Source organism: Solea solea, chromosome 15 (assembly GCF_958295425.1).
Source record: "Solea solea chromosome 15, fSolSol10.1, whole genome shotgun sequence".
Classification (NCBI taxonomy): Eukaryota; Metazoa; Chordata; class Actinopteri; order Pleuronectiformes; family Soleidae; genus Solea; species Solea solea.
Genome location: NC_081148.1, coordinates 12,755,091 through 12,777,070, shown reverse-complemented (window position 1 = coordinate 12,777,070; position 21,980 = coordinate 12,755,091). Strand labels below are relative to the sequence as shown.

General features: G+C 38.3%; 1 protein-coding gene across 2 annotated transcripts; it reads left to right on the top strand.

The window, feature by feature from the left end:
• Window positions 1-99: 99 nt before the first annotated feature.
• fam204a (family with sequence similarity 204 member A) lies at window positions 100-15,311 on the top strand. Of its 2 annotated transcripts, none has more exons than XM_058650813.1 (7): window positions 100-446; window positions 1,324-1,408; window positions 1,596-1,629; window positions 2,178-2,280; window positions 3,352-3,441; window positions 14,938-15,047; window positions 15,207-15,311. In XM_058650813.1, exons 1-7 carry the CDS (start codon window positions 207-209, stop codon window positions 15,256-15,258), a joined length of 714 nt encoding a protein of 237 aa, XP_058506796.1. In that variant the 5' UTR covers window positions 100-206; the 3' UTR covers window positions 15,259-15,311. The 2 variants fall into 2 exon arrangements, with proteins under 2 accessions (XP_058506796.1, XP_058506795.1); XM_058650812.1 differs by having other exon boundaries at window positions 2,175-2,280.
• Window positions 15,312-21,980: the final 6,669 nt, after the last annotated feature.

The window sequence follows — 21,980 nt, the reverse complement described above, 5'->3', positions numbered from 1 at the left end:
TTTGTTAGCACAATTCTCATTGGACAAAGATGATTCGCTTGCCGAACTCTAAGCCAATCGATGCATTCTTGTAGCTGACGTCACTGTGTTTACCCGGAAATGAAGGTCCGCTCTTACTGTTGCCAAGAAATATACCGATTTCTTTGATTGCGTAAAATAAATGTTAAATTCCAACGTTTAATGTGACCACATACCGCTGATTCGGAATGTACAGCGGACTTCTGCCTAAAGGTCTGACCGAAAACGACCTCAGTTCAGGTGACGAGGAAGATGAGCAGGAGTTTGGTGTTGAAGAGAAGAAGAAGTCAGAGGAGGAGATGTGTGAGAGCTCTGCACGGACAAACAACACATCACTGCTGGATCCACTATCGACCCACGCTGCCAGTGATGCACACAGTGATTCACCGACATGCAGCATGCCCGGTATTTCCCAGGAAATGTGGCAAGTATGTTGTGCAGTGAGCTGTGAAATGATGGTGTTGTAAGCTAAGGGGAGGACTGACACATTATTGACTGTTAACATTTCTGTTCAATGCCCAACCTGAGCGAACACAATGTTTTTGAAGCCCTACTCCACTACAGTACAGCCCCTGTATGTGTGTATTATATCATATGTTGTGATGAACTGTTTTGTTTGTGTTTGTCTTTTTTCATTTACATTTTGTAGACTTCAATGAACACTTGGTTGTCATTTAATGCCAGTATGTCCTATTAAAAAGCATTTGGGCAGCCGATGGGCAAGAGGAAAGAAATTGGGCTCATAGCCAGAAGGTGGTTGGTTCAAAGTTCAAACCCTGCCTGTGGTGCCCTTAAGCAAGGCACCCAGTCCCACATTGCTCCGCAGTTGCAGATAATTGCAGCCCATTGCTCCTGCACCTGGCTTGTGTGTGTTCACTAGTGGTGTGTAATAAGGATTCAGAGGTCAAGTTCACTGTAACTAATTGGGGTGTGTGCAAAATAACAAATTCTATTTTAATGTTGCTAATAAATATGTTTATACAAGTGTGTAATTGCTTTATAATTAAAATCATTTGGTGTATGGTGCATTTCAAATAGCCATTTAAATGTACCTTAGGTTTGGATCATGATTTGCAAAGGCTGCCATCTTGTGTAGCCATGTTTTTAAAGCGGCCTGCACATATAAAGAAGGGCACCGTAGTTCCCTAAAGAGAGAAAGGGAGGAGTGAGCGCTGGACTCTTTGTTTGATAGTCTGCAGCAGTCTCACCATAAGATTTTATGAAGTCTTGATCTTGTCACATTGGAGCTTTAGAGATACAGTACTAGAGAAATACATTACACCTGCGTGTTTGTGTGTTTTAAAGAAATTCCAGGATCTGCGGAAGAAGAATGATGAATTGAAGACGATGAAGGTTCCCAGAAAAAGAAAAAGAAGACAACACAAAAAAGGTGTCAGTGAAATTTGACACCTCTTGTTAGTATGCTCAGTATTTTCACATTGTCAGTGTCAATATTCAGTGTAAATGTCAAACTAAGAGAACTTTGAGCCAACGTAGGTACTTGAAGACTCTTTATCTGATGTACATGTGAAACTATTATATAAACCTTTAAATATCTCTCTTACTGTATCTTTCAGGTGGAACAGAGAGTGGGGAGCCTACAAAGACCAGGTATCAACATGTTACATTGGCCACAGTGGAAAGTTTAATAGCTGTCTGTAAATCAGCAAGTATACTGTAAGGCAAAAGCCTGTAAACACAAAACACTCACACATTGCATGCTTCAAATGGGTCAGATTCTTCCAGTCAGTCTAGATTTCTATCTGCACTATCAAACCTTAATAGATTATATATTTGATTACAGCAGTATACCAGTCTGTTAACACAATTCAATGGCTGCCTGATTAAGGATATGGTAAATAATTGTTTTACAATGCAGAGCATATGTGAATTATAGTTAAAATGCAAAATAAATCCATATAAATGATTTGTTAAATCATCTATATGCAAGCAGGCTCTGCAGACCAATCAGTGTAACATCACAGATGTGTTGTATTGAGGTAGAAATGTGGCAACACATCTAACGTCTTTGAGCTAGATATGGAATCTAGCCACAGGATGGGCACAGTGTTGAACTTTAGTGAATGTACAGTAGTGTGCTTTATCTCGATGATGGTCTACATGAACTGAACATTAACACACATTCTCTCTGTCAGCAGAGTGTGTCAGGGGGAACAGGAGAAGCACTGGGATGAGCTTAAGCAGTATTTTGGTGTAAATGATCGATTTGATCCCCCTGCATGTTCCAAACCCCCTCTGAAGGTAACAAAGACTCCTGCCTTCCAACTTATCTGCAAAGGTTTAATACTGTATCTGTCATAGCTGTTAGTAACAGCTTCACATCCTTTGTGTTACTGTGCCACTGTATGCTCTCATTGTTTTATGTGACATGACATGTGGATTAGAAAAATCCTTATGGTCGCTCAGTCTGACACTAAGAAGAATAAAAAGGATTATGTTTTGGCTACATTTTGTGATAAGATTAGGGTGATTTCACTCTCTTGTAGGGTTGAGATTAAAGTGAGATGTAGGTCTTTCTCTGCGAGGAAAAATATGAAAATCTAAAGGAGTTTTAGGCTACATGACACTGCCTCTACGACTGCAGCCATTATATCACATCAACATAATGATCCCTCAAATGCAGATCCTTGTAATTAATGTGACTGTTTCTTATTTATTTTACATAGTTTCTGAATTTCTAATTTCTGAAAACGGCTGTAATAGCAATGAGATGCAGTTAATTGATCTGCTCACAGAGTTTCGTGACCTCAAAATACATTTCATCATACAAAGTCAAAGCATAGTAATAAATAATGTTCAGCAGATTCTTAATTTAGGGTTTTTACGTCTGGTTGTTTTGTCCTTGAACATTTACTGTTGAGTTAAGGTACTCAAACAATACATCAGAGAAGACCCTTTAATAATTGCAGGCTCTTACCAGTACATTTTTTAGCATGATGAAGTTTTGGGGGCTGAAGAAATCTGGTGCTTTGCTTCCCCAGATAGGCTCAGAACTGCCTCACCATCAGTAACCGGGGGCTTTTCCGCTCCCCCCTCTGCTTAGGCCTGTAATGGAAATGTGTAATTAAAGAGTCACATTTATGTTTGGTAATCTCCTGTAGCATTTCTGAGATTTCCCCACTAATATCCAATCAAAAAGGTTTTCATTTGTGAAGGGAAATCTACATATTTGTAGTAATGGCAATCATATTAAAAATAAGACCCTGGGGACTTTTGAAGTTACTCTTTGATTTTTCTCTCTCTCTCTCTCTCTACCCCTATTTCAAAAATACGAAGAAGTCTGATTTTTTTTTTTTTCCCCCTCTTCTGCAGTCCGGCCTAGAAAAGAGCATAGAGAGGGCCATAGCTGAAGGGGACATTGCAAAAGCAGAGGAGATGAGCGACAGACTCGCCACTCGAGAGGTACGTTGTGCTGATAAGAGATCTTTGGGGTGCTCCCGCTGTGACAAATCAGACTAATGGATCCATAGCCATTTCCGCAGCAAAGACATAGAGGAACAAAAACACACGCAGACAGCCACTATTCAGTCCTGCAGCCTTTTTCCATTGAGTTAATGGAAAGCCCTCCCCTTAGTTTTGAAGTGCTGCAGTGTCTAAAGGACTTTTGGCTCTGCTTTTTAATGAAGGGTACATTGCTTTCAAGCCAACTGTTAAATCATTCTGCAGGTAAGAGTTTCATACCTTTGAAGTGTACATGTCCCTAAATGCAGTGCCTGAAGTTTTGTAACTAACCGCCTTGGCAGTGGTTTGAAACTAATTTAGCATAAAATGTAGCCCCCACACACACATATAATTGTGGTTAAAAAGACGCACAGCTGCAGTGTTACTTCTCTACTGGGAGAATTGCTCTTCTTTGAGCATCAAAGTTTAACTTCTTTGTTTCATGATGAGTGTTGCTTGCAGCATCCCATAAGATTTTTTATTTATTAATAGTGCACAAACATGTAACATACTGTGTGGCCTTGGATTTCAGTGTTGTCCGTGGATTGCAGGAGAGTTGCACAAATAAGGTTTAGAAATGATTTTCAATATTTTAGGTATTCATGGAAACATGAATGTCGTCTTTAATATGTTTCTCATGTCTTTACACTAAAGCTGGCTATAGAACTATAGCCATTAGTTGGCTTAGTTAAACTGGTGTAGTACATATAAATATAGTATACAGCTTTGTGCCTTTTTTTTGAGAAATACCAGTGATGCCAATGGATGTTTCATCTGTCATTGTCTGTTTGTTTTTTATTGGTGTATGTGTGTGTGTGTGTGTGTGTGTGTGTGTGTGTGTGTGTGTCCATAAGTTTTAATCAAATTTAATCATATTTCTGGCAAACTTTTGTCCCCAACTGGCTATGTTTCATGCACATCCAAGCAGCAAAATATTTGCAAATATTCAAATATCACATCATATCTGCCGAGAATCACATGATACAGTGATATTCTGAAAGTCAGACTATAAATGCATCACCCAAAAGTATTGTATTTCAAAGTAAATTGGACTACAGAATGTGTGATTGTTTTAAATCATATTTTATGTTTTCATCAAACATTTTTTCAGAAGAATCTAAATCTAAAACATTTATTGGTAATTGGTGTATTGTCATGTTGCAGCTGAGTGTTCCTCACCTTACCCGTCCCTTTCAAGTGTGTTGAAGAACCTGCAGTTAGCATAGTTAACATCAAAACTGAAAAGATGTTGTTTTTTGTCCATTGTGGGCTATTGTAAAAAACCTGGTGTTCCAGAATTGCGGCCTCCATAGAGCTGACCCATCTCCTGATATAAATATGAAAGGCTCATTCTGGGGTAATGAAAAACAACTATTCATACAATCAGGTGATAGTATGCTTGTAATTTTTTTTAATGATAATTGTAATTATTTTATGTTCAATTTCTGCCAAATGAAAATCATTTCACTTAAATTTTACACAGCAAACCCAATCATGGTTCTAATGGAAATAATCAGTCGTAATATTAATTGAATTGTCATTACATGTGTGGCCGTCGTTTCTCCATGTGTAATAGATGGTACTGTGCATCATCACAGCCCCCCCTGCCAGCAGCGTGGTCAGATACGGAGGAGTTAAATGAAAGCTTCTGTGAGTGGCACCTGTGCTGTGCTTTGAGAAAGCCTCTTAGAGTGCTGGTGGATTGGTTTTAGCCTGAGCCCAGGTTCTACCCTCTCTGACATCTGCCTTGAGTCTTGCCAAAACCGTGATGGGATGTGACAGCGGTCTGGCAGCCGCAAGTCATTGTTCAGCAGTGATAACTTCATTTCACGCGGGTAGTGAATTGACCATTGTTAAATCCCTGAATCCTAGGTGAAGTAAAAGCGTACACTATTAGTTTCTGAATAAAGCAGTTGTGACAATATATTTTAAAAAGTCTTGTGATACATATTTGATGATGCCATCTCTAACATTCCAGCATCTTTGTTCAGTTTTGACGGGAGCACAGTGACAGACATTTAGAGGATCAATAATCTCCACTGTGGCCAGAATCAACTTTACGGTTATAATTGAGTGGCTCATTTGGCACGGAATGGTGTAGATGTTTAATTTCTTTACGATCATAACACCGAGACATGATTGCACCAGGCTTTTCACTGTAAGAATAGGAGCAGGTTTTCTTTGCTTAAAAAATGCAAAAGCATTGCGACAGCTGTGAAGTACTAAAGAGGCCCGTGTGTCCCTCCAGGCATTGTTTTGTAAAGAAAATGCTGCTATATGTAGGATGACGGCGTTTCTATGTATTTTCCATTCCTCAATCTAATGTTTTACCACTTATCTCCTCAAAGCAAAGGGAAATGGAAGGAAGATAGAGTGCTTGCTGTCGGAATCCTCCTTTTTGTGAAGCAAAAATGTTTGTTTCTGCTGTTGTGAGCTCCCTCAAATCAATTAATGATTTCCATTTGCTCTACTTTCTTCTTTTTAATCTGTACATTTAAACAATTAGGTAAAACGCTGTGTTGAAGGCTTCTCACAAATTGGCTCTTTCATCTGTCAAACGTCTGAGACATGTTGCTTGGATATTGCAGGTTAAGTTTATTTTTCTTTTTTTTAAATTCTCATTACAGTTTCTTAATAATTCCCAAGGCTTTAAGTCTTTGTTTTAGATAATTTCATTAAGACATCCTCCTTTTTTTTTTTTGATTGGAGGTTTCATTGCTTCCAAAGATGTCTCAGAAACCACTTTTAGGTAACAAAATATTATTAATGTCTACATTGTTAGTGTTTATTAAACTGTGCAGATAGGGTTTATTCTTCATACAGATGTCTGTTTGTTCTGCTGAGCATGTTCAGATTTCTTTTCACAAGTCTTAGAAGACACAAAAAATTAAATGCTTCTTCTCTCATAGAAGACCTAGTAGTTTCGAGGATACAGCCTTACAACCCATCCAATTAAGAGGACTGGATCACCAGCCTCCAGTGTAGATTAGTGCCTGTTTTAAACTGGTGCAAGTTGACACAATGTTGAGTGGGAGACAAAATGTTTAAAGGGCACAAAGCTCATCAATTGTCGTGACAGAGCATATGTCATATTTGTATGCCATGTTTGGAACTTCCTCTATGACTCCATATCCCATCTGGCTATTTATCTATTTTTTTTAAGCTTTAATACGGTATGTAAAAATTAAAACCTCTTAACAATGCCACCTAATTGTCTTACTATTTTAAAAGCCTTGTACTGTAATATCTTTTATTGAAAAATGTAGTGCATGATTTTCCACGGTCTGTCAGTAGACCTATTGTAACTTGAGTGCCATACACAATTCCCTTTGACAACTGTCTTATTCAGGATAATCATAAGAAAATGCGGGTCAATGTAAACCTCTATCTTTATGAAGAGTGAGTTTTAGTTTTTACGTTTTACTTAAATTCCAGAATTCTGAACTGACCAAAAACACATTTTGAATTAACAAAGGCTAAAAGTCTGCCTACAGACAAGTTCTCAATTATATCTGATGTACAGACACAAAGAAAAGTAAGGGTCTTTAGGTTGATCCCTGTGGAACATCCCTTACTCAATGTGGTATAGTCCCATTATTTGCTACGTACTACAATCTTTTACATAGGAGTGATATAAATTAATCAAATATTAAGTTTCCAACTGAAGAGACTGCATCAGATAAATATCAGATTTTAAATGTAATTTAAAGCTTTATTAAACTAGATTGGTATTAAAAGTTACTACAAAACATTCAATGATATCCGGCACGACTGCACAGTTTTTTCTTTGTCGCACTAATCCACCCTCTCCTATTCCATTCAACATTAGCCTTACAATAAATAATTACTGCCATGCTCTTTTTTCCCCTTTATGAAACAGAGCCACTAAGGTATTATGAAATGAGCAGGAGGTGTACTTTATATAGAGTAAGTGGGTATATTTCACCACAAAAGACGGTCATGGCATGTTAGAGCTTACAGTTTCTTCACAGCACTCATCACCCGCTATTAGAGCAGCATTACCACTTCAAAACAGAAAGTCTCTATAGTCTGTTACAACAGTGAGTCCACCTCATGACTTCCAGGAGCTAAAGAATATGAAACATGAAAAGTAGTTGTTCCTGTGCCTGTTCCATTTAGTTAGAGTTCTGTTTCACAGAATGTCAACACTAAAAGGTGACAACAAGGCCAGTTTATTCAGATGATTGACAAAGTGATGACAAAATGTTAAAAATTACACCAACAGATTACATTGACCTTTTCAGAGCAGGACGCTTGCAGTTGCTATGTATCATATGGTTTTGTCATCTCATAATGTAGTGCAGATAAATGTGTGCATATATGGTTAAAAAGAAAAACTAAATCATTGTCTAAGAGGTTTCTGAAAGATCAGAACCTCTAACCCAGCAAATACAAATACTTTTGAATAACATGTGTTCACTGCATACTCAGTTTATGATATTCAGTTTCTCATTAAAATATCTTCTATAAACAGTGAGCAAACATATTTGAGGTCCAGGAGTGATCTGTGAGTCTGCAAGACAAAATACCATACGCAATACATACAGTAGACATTAACTGTCTCTCTCATTAGTTAAATAAACTCGCCATTTTTGCCATCGTTGTTCACCCATATCGTTCTGGGGCCATGTTGAATAAGTAATTTGCTTTATAGGGGATGTAACTTACATAATTAACAAGTATGTATAGTGGGGCTGTTTTCCTGGAGCCGGTATTTTGTGATGGCATTTACTCGATTACTTGCTGCCAGCAAGACCCTTAAGAGATAAATATTGGTTTTACCCAACCCATCAGGGATGTTTCCAAGGTAAAGCGTTGTGAAATATGCACTGATACTGAAACAAAGAACCTTTTGAAATTATTTTTGCCACATCTCAATTGAGTTTATTCATTTTCTATTTATTTATGTGTTTTAATCTTTGAAATAAAGAAATGATTATATCACCCTAGTCTGTTTTTCATGGATGCCCTTTAGTTGGTAAATGTTTCTTTTTAGCCTCATGGGCATGATTAACCTAATCACTATATTTTCATAAAACTGTAGGGCCATTTAATAGTTAGATCACTTATTATGCAACAATTAACCATATGAATATGTATTAATTGGTGCCATTCATGGTTTAGCATTTGAACATACGGGATGGTTATGATACTGCTCATTATGTCCCAGCTCATATTTCAATAGAAGCAGCGGCTGAAAGGAAGAGCCCCACTGTCCTTGAAATCTACCCTTTGGAAAGCCTCGCTTAAATGCTGTGAAACAAAGGTGTTGCAGCACTTTGTCGGAGGAGACATGGTGGCTTAGTTAAAACAAAGAGCTGAACTAAGAGTGTTTCATGATATTTATGTTATTTAACACAGCACAGTTTTCCTCTCAGCACTTTCCCCCATGCCCTGTTTGTAATCAAAAAAAATTCATGAGCAGCGCTTTTGTGAAAAGTAGGCGTTATCAGATTCTGACTTTCCCCACCCCACATCAGAGGAGTCTCACTCTCTCCTCTACGACTCCCCCCCGGCCACTTGACTGAGTTTAGGGAAACTCTCCTCTTTGTTCGTTTCCCCTCCACATAAGCAATTTATCACTGAATGAACTTTTATTGTATCTCTGCATGACTCACATTAAATTTTTCGCCCATTAATTTTGAAATGGATTTTGAAATGGGTACTAAGCTTTTATCAAATGCCTTGGAATCTCATTTGGATTATTGTATTTCATTAATTACGCGATAGACAAAGCATACTTTTCAATGTAGATGTGTGTGCTGTTTAATTAATTAGCATGTTTTCTCTTTTAATTAAAGCCATTTTTTTTTTTTTAAATTCATGCCCACAGCAAAACACATATATAATTTGTTTGTAATTAGGCCTTAATTGGTGGTAGTGGAAGCTTAGCACCATCAGTTTCTTTTTTCATGATTGCCATTTTATTGCCAGTCACTCATTAATTAAACTGTTTTTTCTAATTAGCTTATAAAACTGTTGATGGCATATTATTCTAAGTGCGAGTTCAAAGCTGGCTAATTAGCCTACCCTACTCAGAAGAGGAGAGATAATGGAAAGCACACAAAGCAAGTGAACTTTCAGAGATTTCTTTTTTTTTGTCGACTCCCTCTAGATGACATGTCATGTGTATCTAGCATCAGATTACTAGAAGAGAAAATTGTGACATGGCTGTTCTACTGTGCTGTTTCCCCGGAGTGGCTCTCTTTTTTAGCTCGTCGTGTAATTCTGTTTGTCAAAGTGTAGGAAAGATTACGACAAGCTCTTGTGAGGATGCCCCATGAAAGTCTGATAAACTTTGGTTGGAACAGTGTGAGAAAAATACCACGACTAAGCCGTGCCATGAGAATTAATAATACATTGTACCTCAAACTCCCAAGCAGCTATAATACTTTTGAGATGATCAATAGTGTAATCATGGACTTTCAGATACTTGGACTTAATTATTTTCATTTCAGTTTATACCACTATTATCTAGTGTTTTTCCTGAAATGTTACACTTCACTACAATTATTTGAGAGCTTTATTTACCATCCATCCATCTTTTACTGCTTTATCCCCTACATGAGGGTCGCCAATCTATGCTGTGCAGGTTAAAGTGTGTCTCTTATTGAGCAATTGAACAACATGTGAACCATTATTTTGAATATTGTTTAATTATTGCAAAATTCCAATGGTTTCAGCTGTTATAAGATGTCACTTTAGGCTTCATAGAATTGCAAAAAAGGGATTTCTTCTTGTGTGTTGACGTTCTGTAGAAGAACAAGATTATACATTTCAAGGGGTTTATCCTAATAAATAAATTGAATTAAGAAAACAATCAGTTGCTTATTTGGGTACATCTACTTCTACATTTAAGTTGAATTTAAATTAAATTTGAGCTGTCTCTTACTGGTATTTATTCATTCATTCATTCATTCATTGTCTACAGCTTTATCCTCCATATGAGGGTAGCTGGGGCCGGAGCCAATCCCAACTGACATAGGGCGAAAGGCGGAGTCATACCCTGGACAGGTCACCAGTCCATCACAGGGTCACACATATATAGAGACGAACAACCATTTACTCTCACACTCACACCTGCAGTCAAATTTAGAATTGAGAACAAGCAAACTTCGCACAGCTTCACTGGCATGAACATTTTATATTTGATTATGATTCTGTGTTGTTTGGACATTTTTGAATATTGCATTTTGGACTCTTGAGACACGAACGGTCACACTGAGCGATGTGTGTTGTTTCTATGTGTGTTGACATGAAATTCTAGAAGGTTCACACTCTTCATGTTACCTTACTTCAGAGATTTAAAGAAAAGGCCAGCTAATTGAAACATTCCTTCTTTTTAAAGTGATACGGGTGGTACTGATTGACCTCTCGATCCTTTGGCCCTTCCTTTGTAGCCAAACCTCTTTTTTCTTTTTCTTCCCCCCTCTGCCTCAGTTCTCAGAAATTATGCTGAAATAACACACACGCTGCTTAATCTGATATTCATTCCTTTCTTATATAGCCCTGCTTTCCAAAGTTGACTAAGGCCACATTATTTAGGCATTAAGGTAGTGTGATAAGAGCATTAGGCTGGTCATTAATCGTTTACACGTCAAATGCAGCAGAGCAGCTTGGGGAGGTGATTTAGTGAGGCAAAGTCATATAGCCCTTGTTAATCCACCTCTCACACGTTTTAATTGGAAGAGGCTTCCTGGATTGGAAATTTATGAATGGGTTTAAGGCCATTTCTTCCTTGAAGCCATCATTTATTTCACATTGTTAATAGGAGCTTTAACATTTTTATCCACATGGAAACTCGTTTTTTCTCATTTTTTATTCAGCTATTGTCTTTTTTCCAATTGCTGTTTAATTGCCACACTCCTTTTGTGACCCTTGAGCTGCTCAGAAAAACGTCCCAACGCCTCCGCCGTTCATCACACGCCTCCAAAATAATGCAGGAAAACAGACACTCACGGTGTAAAACTCGCTCTTCATAAAGATAGACTTGGTGCATCTTATGTATGTCTTACACAGCAGCAATGGGGTTTTTTTTTGTATTGAGGCCCCATGTTTGGCTCGCCTTTTGAATCTCCATGACGACCCAAACATGAATGAACAGAAAACGGTACTATTGACTTAACCTTCCTCACGGCCTTAAGCTGCTGCTGCTGCTGCTGCTGCTGCTGCTGCTGCTGCTGCTGCTGCTGCTGCTGCTGCTGCTGCTGCAGTGCCAACATTGTGCACAATGCATGTTTTTTGCCTTCAAATCTTCCAAAGGTCAGAGTATTAATCCTTTGAATAAACCTTGTTTTTTAACAGAACTGTGCACAGGCCACACAAGAGAGAGAGAGGAACAGAAATATGCCTGTGATGGACACTTAATTATATGTTAGTATGTGACAGAGTGGGAAGAATTGCCTTTTAGGAACCGCATAAACAAAGAGAGCAGGAGGTTTCCCCGTCTCCTGCCTTTATTCCTGCTTTGTCGCTTCATTCTTATTTTTCCCCAGCCTCTGATGTGTTAGGATTTGGCAGTGTGAAGCACACAAGGGGAGGGTGGGGGCTGAAAAAATCCTGAAAAGTGGATCAAAAAAGTAAATGAAAAATAATGTCATATTACTGAAAATATGAGAGGCTAATTTGTGCCGACTTTTTGCTAATTTTGTTCTCGCCACAGAAAGAGGAGCCGTCACCTGCTCAGCGCCACAGCGCTGACAGTGCCAGTGATCCATGAAATAAGCTGCCGCTGGCTTTGTTCAGATAAGAATGAACAAATCTGCACAATGTACTGCTCTCGGAATCTCATTTTCATACTTGCATGCAGGCTAAAAGAAATAAGCTGTTTGCAAGCTTGATTAATCAGACATTGGAGGGTTTGTTGTCTCTTTGATCTGTTCTGTCTCCTAGGTAACTTGGTTGACATTAATGTTGAGCCCCAGTAAAGACCATCAGGGATTGTAGCCTAAACTGATAAAAAAAAAAAAAAACAGGGGGGGTAAAAATTACAGAGCTTTTAATGTTTTATATATAGTGAAGGCTACGGTAAAAATAAAAAGTCTGTGTTTGTAAATCTCTAAATGAAACCATTCAGCATTATTTGATTTAAGCCAATAAGCCAATGATTTTTTTTTTTTTTTTGCACAAACATAGAGCAGGGGCTTCTCTTGGATCCATCAACAATTGAATAAACGTCTGGTTTATAATCTCATTGCTGTATCGGAGCCACTCCAAAGCATCTAGCACCTACACCCATCTAACAAGGAGCAGAGAAACCCTGGTGTGGTTTTTATCTGCTCACAAATCTACTGCAAATGTAAAAAAGGAAAAAAGAGAGAGAGCAATCGCCTGTTATAACTGTCTTTAACAGGAGAAAACATGATTTAAAACCTATGAAATGGCAAAGAACTGGAGAACTGTCATCGTATGTACGCTTCAGGTTATTCAGACGCTTTCACAAATCTTCCAGTGACTGTATAGATGAATGCCTCGAGGGCCTGGTGGAGCCCAGTACTTTGCAGCCAGCCGGAGCCCTTATCTTAAATCCAAGCAAAGTACCATTAATCTTTTTTGAAAGACCTTTATGGCTTTTAATGTATCCCAAATTAGAACATTTTACACCCTTGGTTCCTGAAATATGGTGATAAAAAGCCTTTAGAGTTTAATTTTTCCTGCCTGCTCGCTCTGACCTGCTTAATCCCAGCATGCATTAGGAGATATTTTAGTTTCAGTCTTTCTAATAAAGTTTATCCCACTTAATTATAATTGAAACATTTTTTTCCAGCAGGTCTTTTTTTTAAGTGGCACAGTGGTGGCACATTTCCTCATTACCTTAAGACTCCCCCCCCCCCACCCTGATTGTACTCTGAATATTACAGAGAATTACCCAAAGGTTTGGTGAAATTGTTCCAAGTTGTTTATCAAACTTTGCCTTTGCTTGAATAATAAACCTATCTCAGGAGTGACGGAGGAGGCAGGATTTTTCCCTTTGTTTCCTGTGCTTCTGTGTGACTGGGGTTATTGGGATTATTCTGCTTCACAATACACACATGTCTTTCCTGGGATTTGAATGTTTGCCTCTTGCAGTCACGGTCATTCTCTTCACTTCTGATTTTTTTCTGCGACTGCCTGCAGTACTTTTATACACGGGTGATGAGTGGAAGAAATGCCATTACAACATTTTTGAGATGGAGGGGAAAAGGAAAAAAAACAGCAAAATGCTGAACATTGTTTCTCAGGGAACATTGTTTCTGTGCTAATTTCATTTGCACATTAAACAAGAAAAAAGGCACGATGAAATAGAGACAATGTGCAGGAGAGACTATAAGCCAGAAGCATAAAAATACAATTCCCTCTGAAATACAATAAACAAAAGGCAAAATAGATTAGAATGATACTAATGAAACAATGCTGCTGTAATTTCTACAGCTTTGAGGAATTACACCCTCGCATAAAAAAAACACATCTACTGACATTTTCGAGCACTGCTGCACACTGTTGTGTTATTTTCACTTTTACACTGGAGATACAGTGGTTTTGTTAGGTGTAGATCATAAAGGCAGTGAACGGTTGTATTTTTTAAAGAAAACAAAGGGCACTGGAGCAAAATCAGTATCTACTGTAGAGTTGCAAGTAATGATGCTCATCATGACTCATTAATCTGCATATTATTTTACTGATGAATTGCTTTGTTATTCTTTTCGGTCACAGATGTTAATAACAGTGAATATTCACGTTTACGGCTGTGATTTTCTTTCTTTTTGGCAGTTTTTCTGCCTAATTTTAACAATTTCCTGTTCGTTACCATTTTAAAGTGTATCACTGGTGTGTAATTAAAATATATTAACTCTATGTCATCAAGGAAATCTATTGAAGTATTGCTAATTACTCAATTAATCGATTATTAATCTATTTGGATAATCGATTAATCGGTTTGAGGGGTTTTTCCATAATTAAACATGAATATTTTCTGGTTTATTTTACTTTTAATTCTGGTTTGTGGACAAAAACAAGACATTTGAGAACTTCATCACTACCAGGTTTGACAAACAATGAACAACATTTTTCTATATTTTATGAACCAAACGATGACTCAATTAATCGAGAGAATAATCGACATATTTATGGATTATGCAAATAATCGTTAGTCGCAGCCCTAGTATTATTATAAAACTACTACTCTTTACTATTTGGGCCACTTCTTGTTGCCTTATTTTTAAATGCTCACTCTTTATCTATAGAATGCATATTTCTCTCATTGTACAAAGATGAGTTTATTTCTGTAGCAAAATGATGTGACATGTTATAATATTGTGAGGGGATTCATGTGTTGTCCAGTAATGTCTTAGCTGTGACGTAAAGCCATTGTGACTCATCAGTTGGAAAGCTCGCGCTTGCCACTGACTGATTTCTTTTTCCCTAATGGGCCTCTCTCCTCTGTCTGCCTCTGAATAGCTGGCTGTGAAAATTGCTCAAGCGGCAGATTGCCGTGACTTTGTGCAACACAAACAGGAAGAGGAAGCTCTGAGGACGGCGCAGAAGAGAAAGGAGGAAATAATCTGGGGGTATGATGATTCTATCTCCCGGTGTTCACGTCTTGCATCACCTCTGTCATTTGGGTTCATGTGTGGTTAATATGCTGAAGCCTTTATTAGTCTTTGATCACTTGATAGTTCAAATGTATTAATTAATTCATGTTATTATTTTTTTTTGGTCTGTTGCAGCTTTGAGGCGAAACAGCGATGGGAAAGCAAGAGCAACATGGGCTACATGTGACGAACATGGCATCAGAGAGTTCATTTAATAAAATAGTTGTTTTTTTAATGGTGGATTGATCATGTTTCCTTTTTTTTCCCCCTTTGTATGTTTTCAAGCCTTCACACCAGCAGAGTGTGGAAGGGCAAAAGTCGCACAGTTGGCTGAGGGGAAAAAAACAGTCCAGAGAGAGAGAGAGAAAATTATGGAGCATTCAAATTAATTCCTAAGGCGCCCATTGGTGTCTGCATTGTAATATTTTTCATTACATTTCAGCGATTTGAGCGCTCTGGCCCCTTTTTCCCCTCCAAATTAAATCTAGTGTACATTACTGGATGATGCGTTTATTTATTGCTGTAAAGTGGGTTAATCATGAAGGCGCTCCTTTCTTCTTCCGAGGAAGAGAAAGGGAAGATTAGGGCCTTAATGCAATGTACAGGATAATGTGCGATAGGATTTGGGAGTAGAAAATGAAATTTAGCTGCTGTAAACTGCTGTGAGCAGTCGTAAACTGGAAGTTGTGTGAACAGTTGGGGGTAGGGAGGAGCTTTCTTGGCCCTCGCCCATGCTATTGTTTCCCTACCCGAACAAGAGGCACACGCTGTTTCTTGAAGCCAACACCGTGTTTAGCTCTCTTCAGCATCTGTAAAGTCGTGTGAGATTGTCGCTCCTCTCGCTGTTACTTTGATCTTTTTTGATCTGCAGCGTTTGCCTCCACCGCTTCTCGGGCACTTCTGAAATGCTCATTTAGATTCAAGTGTTAATTGCAAACATTGTGCAGGAAAAGCACAAAAATGATGATTGCTTTTATTCATAATGCGTGCTTATATTATTTTCAATCATAGAAAATGATTGCTTTGCTTCAAGGTAATGAGAGTTAAAATTAATCCACCTAAGTTGTTTGCATTGCACATATTTGGGCACTTTGTCCCCTGGTGAAGAGCGGTGTTTTCGTGGCTTTGCGGTATATAGGCCGAATCAGTGCGAGGGGAAAATTAACAAAACATCAGCATTAAAAGTTTGGTGGCAATTACGCCACAAAACACCTGAGCTGCGGAAACACAGATATGACGCGGGTGCGGAAATTGAATTTCAGAAAAGTGATCTTTTTTTGTATCGTTTCTCATTAAAGTGAGCCTGAGAAGCTGTCAGATGTTGAGAATTGCTGCTAATTAAACTATTAATTATCTCTGTAATGAGACGCGAGTCAAAACTGCGTTAAGCACATCAAAGTACGACGTGGGATTTTGTTCACTTTGATGAGTGCCACGAAAAATATATCTTGTGCGAGGAAACATCAGAGATGCTTCATTAATGGGACAAGAGGAAGCGGAATTTGAGGGCATTTAAAAGTTTTGGATAACTGCTCGAGAACATCGTTATGGTTTCAGAGTCTCCTTTATTTAAAGAGCTGCAGGTTTGCTGATGGCAACCTCTCAGAGATAATGTTTCATTTAAAGGTCCAGTTTGTAAAGGTTTACAGCGGGATAATGTCAGGAAGCTGCATTAAGAGATGCCCCATCCACGTCCAATACATAGACTTTATGCACTTTGTTCTCCATGTTGTGATTAAATAGAGAAATCCTGCACTTTTAACTTTTCACAGACGTTTGACAGATATCGTGATGTACCGCCATCACACAATCGTTGTATCGTGATATTATTGGTGTCGTGGGCCATGTATCATATTGTGAGTTAGCCTGTGATTCTGAACCCTACTATTATATCAGGAGCTGGGTCATCCCTTCGGAGGTTGCCATTTTGGACCACCATGTATTTAAAAATAGCCCACAATAGACAAATTCAACATATTCAATAATGGATTCTCCAACACATTTGGAAGGAAACTTCACCAATAATTAAATAATGAAAAATAACAGTTCATTTAAGGAAGCTGTATTATATTTGAGCCGATTCAGTTTATCATCTCGGTGGAGCAGCCACTTTCTAAAACGAATCGTTATTGTCAGTGAACATGACCAGTACTGATCGAGGAGCAGCGCAGCACTGTATCAATTGCATCTCACATAATTAATCTCTTTGAACACGGGGTAATGGCCCTGAGCAGGGATGATTCTGCTTTCAAACTGGAAAATCCACTTTCGCCTCTCGTCGTGTTGACGAGCTGTTTTCAATAGTCTATCACTGGAGGCCAATTTTAGCTTCTGACCTAGGCGGATTTGTTGTGAAATGTGGAGGCAGATTCCCTCGGCACATGTCGCACCACTTCTAGGAAGTGTTTGTTGTGTTGAGCTGGGGAATTAAAAGAAAAAAACAACAACAACAGCAGCAATCCTATTAAATGGTTGAAAAGCTGCTATTGTATGAAAGGGAACATGTGTTGCTGGTAACAAGACATGAACACTATCACTTGCCGCTATCACCCGCTAGAGGAGGATTAACTCAAAGGAGAGATCTTCGAGATGAAGCTGATAAAGGCGAGCGATGTTGAAAACACCTTCCACCTATAACACCAAGTGCAGCTCAGAGAAATGTGCCTTTGATATTCTGACTTTCTAATAATGTTTTAGTTGAAACTGTTGTTTTGTAAGTACAGCTCACCATGAATATGAAAGAGTTTGCATTGTTTTATATGAGAGATTTGCCTTAATTGTGATACAGTGGCCCTCAGGAACAAATATGCAACGTGCTAAAAGGCAAAGTCACAAATCCTCCCTAGGACTGGGCAATAATTCAATACTAAGTCATTCTCAGTTATAATTTGTTTTAATATGTAAAGATACAGATAAAGTTTGAGACACAACACATAATTGCTGTTAAATGCTTTGACTTCGAATAAAACCACAATCAACTGCTTACTTCAAATTTTCCTTAGGAGTATAATATCATTAATATCTGATATTCTAATGCAATAATTATCAATATTGACCATATTGAAAATGTCATATTGTGATTAGGGCTGAACTATTAATTGGAATTGTATCAAAATTGCAATACTACTGCAATTTTCGAATTGCAGGATGTGCAGTATTTGTCAAAGCCAAAATGTGTGTCAAAGTATCATTTTAGATGAAGTGTTGTCTTGATCCATACACATCTTATTCTACAGACTGAAGAGAACACAGTAGTCATCTTAAATATGTTTTTCGAATGAAATTCAATAATGATGTAAACAATTACCGTTCCCTCTGATATCGCAAATCACATCGCAATCGCAATTAGCTACTTATTCAAAATCGTTCAGCCCTAATCGTGATAATGTTTTTGGTTCATTAGCGAAAACGTTATGTGATGTTTACTTTTGTGTTTGTCCTGTCCATGTTGTGTTAAACCCCCAAAATGTTGTGTAAATTATGAGCACCAACATACTATGCACATGAATTATAACCCCCCCCCCAAAGTAATATACAGCAAGAAGGACACAAACACACACACACACACACATACACTGTGTGGATGTTGACATATTCCCTGGCTGATTTAATGACCTGTTTAATTCTGGCACGTCTGCAGCCCTCTCAGATGTTTTGCAGTTTTAATTAGTATAATCACCGCTCTTGAAAAAGGCCACAGGGTTGTTTAATGGGTCATGTTTGTCAAGATGCACAGAATTATAACACAAAAGACACGCCATTTACTCAGTGCAACAGTCTTTGGGTGATTATGGGTGTCGCAATTGATAATTAGAGAAAGAATTGATTCATCTGAAAGCCAAAATGAACCTCCATGGTGTGAGGAAATTAGTTTGACAGTGTTTGGATGAGCGGTGTTTACACTGCTGTGTGGCATTGTGGGAACACTTTACCACTCAAGTGTTAACCGACGCAGCATGAGCACACACTGCTGTTCCTCCGTGGCAGACCTCGGAGAGACTTTTGATGTGACATCTGGAGCAGCAAAAGGATATTTTCAATAATGACAAAACTTCGTATGAAATTATGAATATACTGCCTCATTCTGCAGCCTCCTGTCACATAGTAAGTTGCGGTTCAGGTTCCAATTTTCAGGGAGCAAAATACAAAGTGCTTTTGCATAGTTTCCTCAAACTGTGGGAATTGGGTCAAGCTAACATTTACTATTTGATAAATGCACTCCGTCCATAATTAAAAACCACACTTTATGTGGGTTACATAGACACCCTCCTAATTGTTTCGCAGTCAGAAAGTGCTTGGAAAGCATCTATTTTATCATTTGGCATAACTTAAAGAACAAAAAAATGAAAACGAACTTTCAATTAATTCTCTTTCTTTGCTATCGTGAAATAAAAACATTCCCGTGCACAAATATGCTGAGCACGCACTCATTATGCATTCATCTTCACTCTGCCAACCACATGCTGCATTTTATCTGAATGAATTATTAACCAAGTTAATGAATATTTCATTTTTCTTTATGGAACCATTTAACAGTCCCAACAGAGGTAATGACATCTTGAGCAGTGCCATGCAAGTACCTGGGGCGGAAAAAAACAGGTTAAGTTGTGCACAAGTTAACTCATGGGTATATTGATGTTAAAGCTTTTATTGCAGTTTGTATTTAACACTAAAAGTAGAATTTAAACTTCACATTTCACCACAGTGTATAAATGCACGTTTACAGTAAAACACACTCTGACCTGAGAGCCCTTTGTATCTTATGAATGGACACAGCATGACGTAAAGCAGCTGGTGCGCATTTACACTGCAGAGCAAATGAATTTAATGGTGTAATTAACATGACCTTGATTTGTACCAGGAAAGACCTCAGAAGGTCCAGCAGCTTGTGTGGTAATTTATTAGCCAGTTCCCATGAAGAACACTCACCTACTGTAGAGCAGGTAATTACAAACGCTGACTTGATTAGAAGAGGGGACAAGGCTTCTCCTGGCTCGTCAGTGATCAAGTCATACTGGTGATAAACTGCAGCACGACAGAGGCAAATTCATTTACTTTTAGATGTGAAGATCCTGTGAACCTTTTGTGGTAAATGTGAACCTACAATTACGTCCCTCTGATTACATTCTAATTGCATCTCGAGACTTTTAGACAATTCCAGCTAGATGTTGACATCAATATCAACTGCGCTTTCAACCTGAAAGCAGCACTGTGTAGGCCCTCGCTGCCAGCAGGTGGCGCTATTCTCAGTTTAAATGTGCTGATGTTTTGGCATGGGTCTCTCATGTGCAGTGAATGTACAGCAAAGTTACAGGTCACTTCCCGGTTTCGTGGCAAAATTAAAAATGTCTGACTTCCTGTTGGGTCAGCTTAATGTTCGTAGACGTGTTTTAGGTTCGGTCTTGTGTGTCACGTAGGAAGTTTCAAGCCAATCGGTCAACATATGGAAAAGTTACGACTCACTTCCTGTTTTGTGGCCATGCCCTTTTCAATCTGCAAGACTTTTGTTAACTTTTCATATTTGATGTGTCTAGTACAAATCGACACTTTACGATTTACGTCCTCAAATGAGTTTGTTCATTTATGTAACATGCTAATCGCAATGATGGATGCCAAATTCAAAATGGCTGACTAACTGTTGAGTTGAGGCCCTGGTCCCAATGGACTTTTTTGTTCGTCTTGGGCTGTGACATGTTTCCATCACGTTTTGTGATATTTAGTGCAACTTAGTTTCATCTTTGTCCTGCTGGGTCTTACTTTGGGGGGCGCTACTGAGCCACTTTGCACCACTTTTACGTATTGCCCATATTTTCTAAAATTTAAGTCCCAATTTTTTTTTTTTCACAAACGTGATCCTGTGGGAAGAAGAATTAGATGCCATTGGATAAAGCGGTGGAAGATGGATGGATGGATGGATGAACAATATACTATACAGTCACAATGATTTTACTTTGTTTTGTTGATTGTTTTAATGTTTTATTGACCTTGCTGTAAACTGGGGTAACAGGTAACAGGTAACAGGTCTATCACAGAAAATAAAGTAATCTTTAATGCAGCAACAACAGTTCTAAATGTGACAGCAACAGACCAAAAAATTTAGATAATGCTTACGTACAATGTAAAATTGAGTATTTTACCAGAAAAACATTACAACACTGCTTTTAAACATATGCATCTAAGAATAAACACTAAGGATTGTATTGCTCCATGTTAATGTTAATGTTAATGCTGCCGTGTTGGATTCTTGTCTAACAGTCTATGCCAGCAGGCCCAGTGAGCAGGGAACTCATTTGTGCCCAAACCCCAAGGAACTCCGAGCACTCTTAACTAATTCCCTCCATTCCAACTCCTTAAAACCTTGTCTCAACACAAACAATAGCAACGCTTTGTAAAAGTGACTCTAAAACCTCTGCCAAGCATAATTTATCATTTGAATGACAATGGACCACTTAGCGCTGCTTAAATTATGTCTGTGCTCTATCTGCTACTTCACTGTGTTTGTGTTGTAACAGCGGGCGATCATTAACGCCACAGGGACGATGTGGCAGTCTCTTATCTCAGACCGGGTCCTCAGAGTTTACTTTAGATAGAAAGTGTTCGGCCTCGACAGCAACAGCTTGTTTTCTGGTCCAAGTCATGACTGATTAGATGTAAGTGTAAGAGAACAATGCAGAAAGTAAAGTTATAGTTAAATAGAGATTTTGCCAAGGGAGAAAACTTAAAATGGAAGGAGAGACTTGTTTAATAGTGACTCTAATCTTTAACTGTCGCAGACTCAAGCAGGTGCAGGAAGTCACTGCTGCATAGGACTCGAATCCGGGGTCACAGTTCTTTGACATGTTGTTATGGAGAGAAAAATGAAAGGAAAAAGAGACATTTAAATACCTGTTTTATTTATATATTATATAC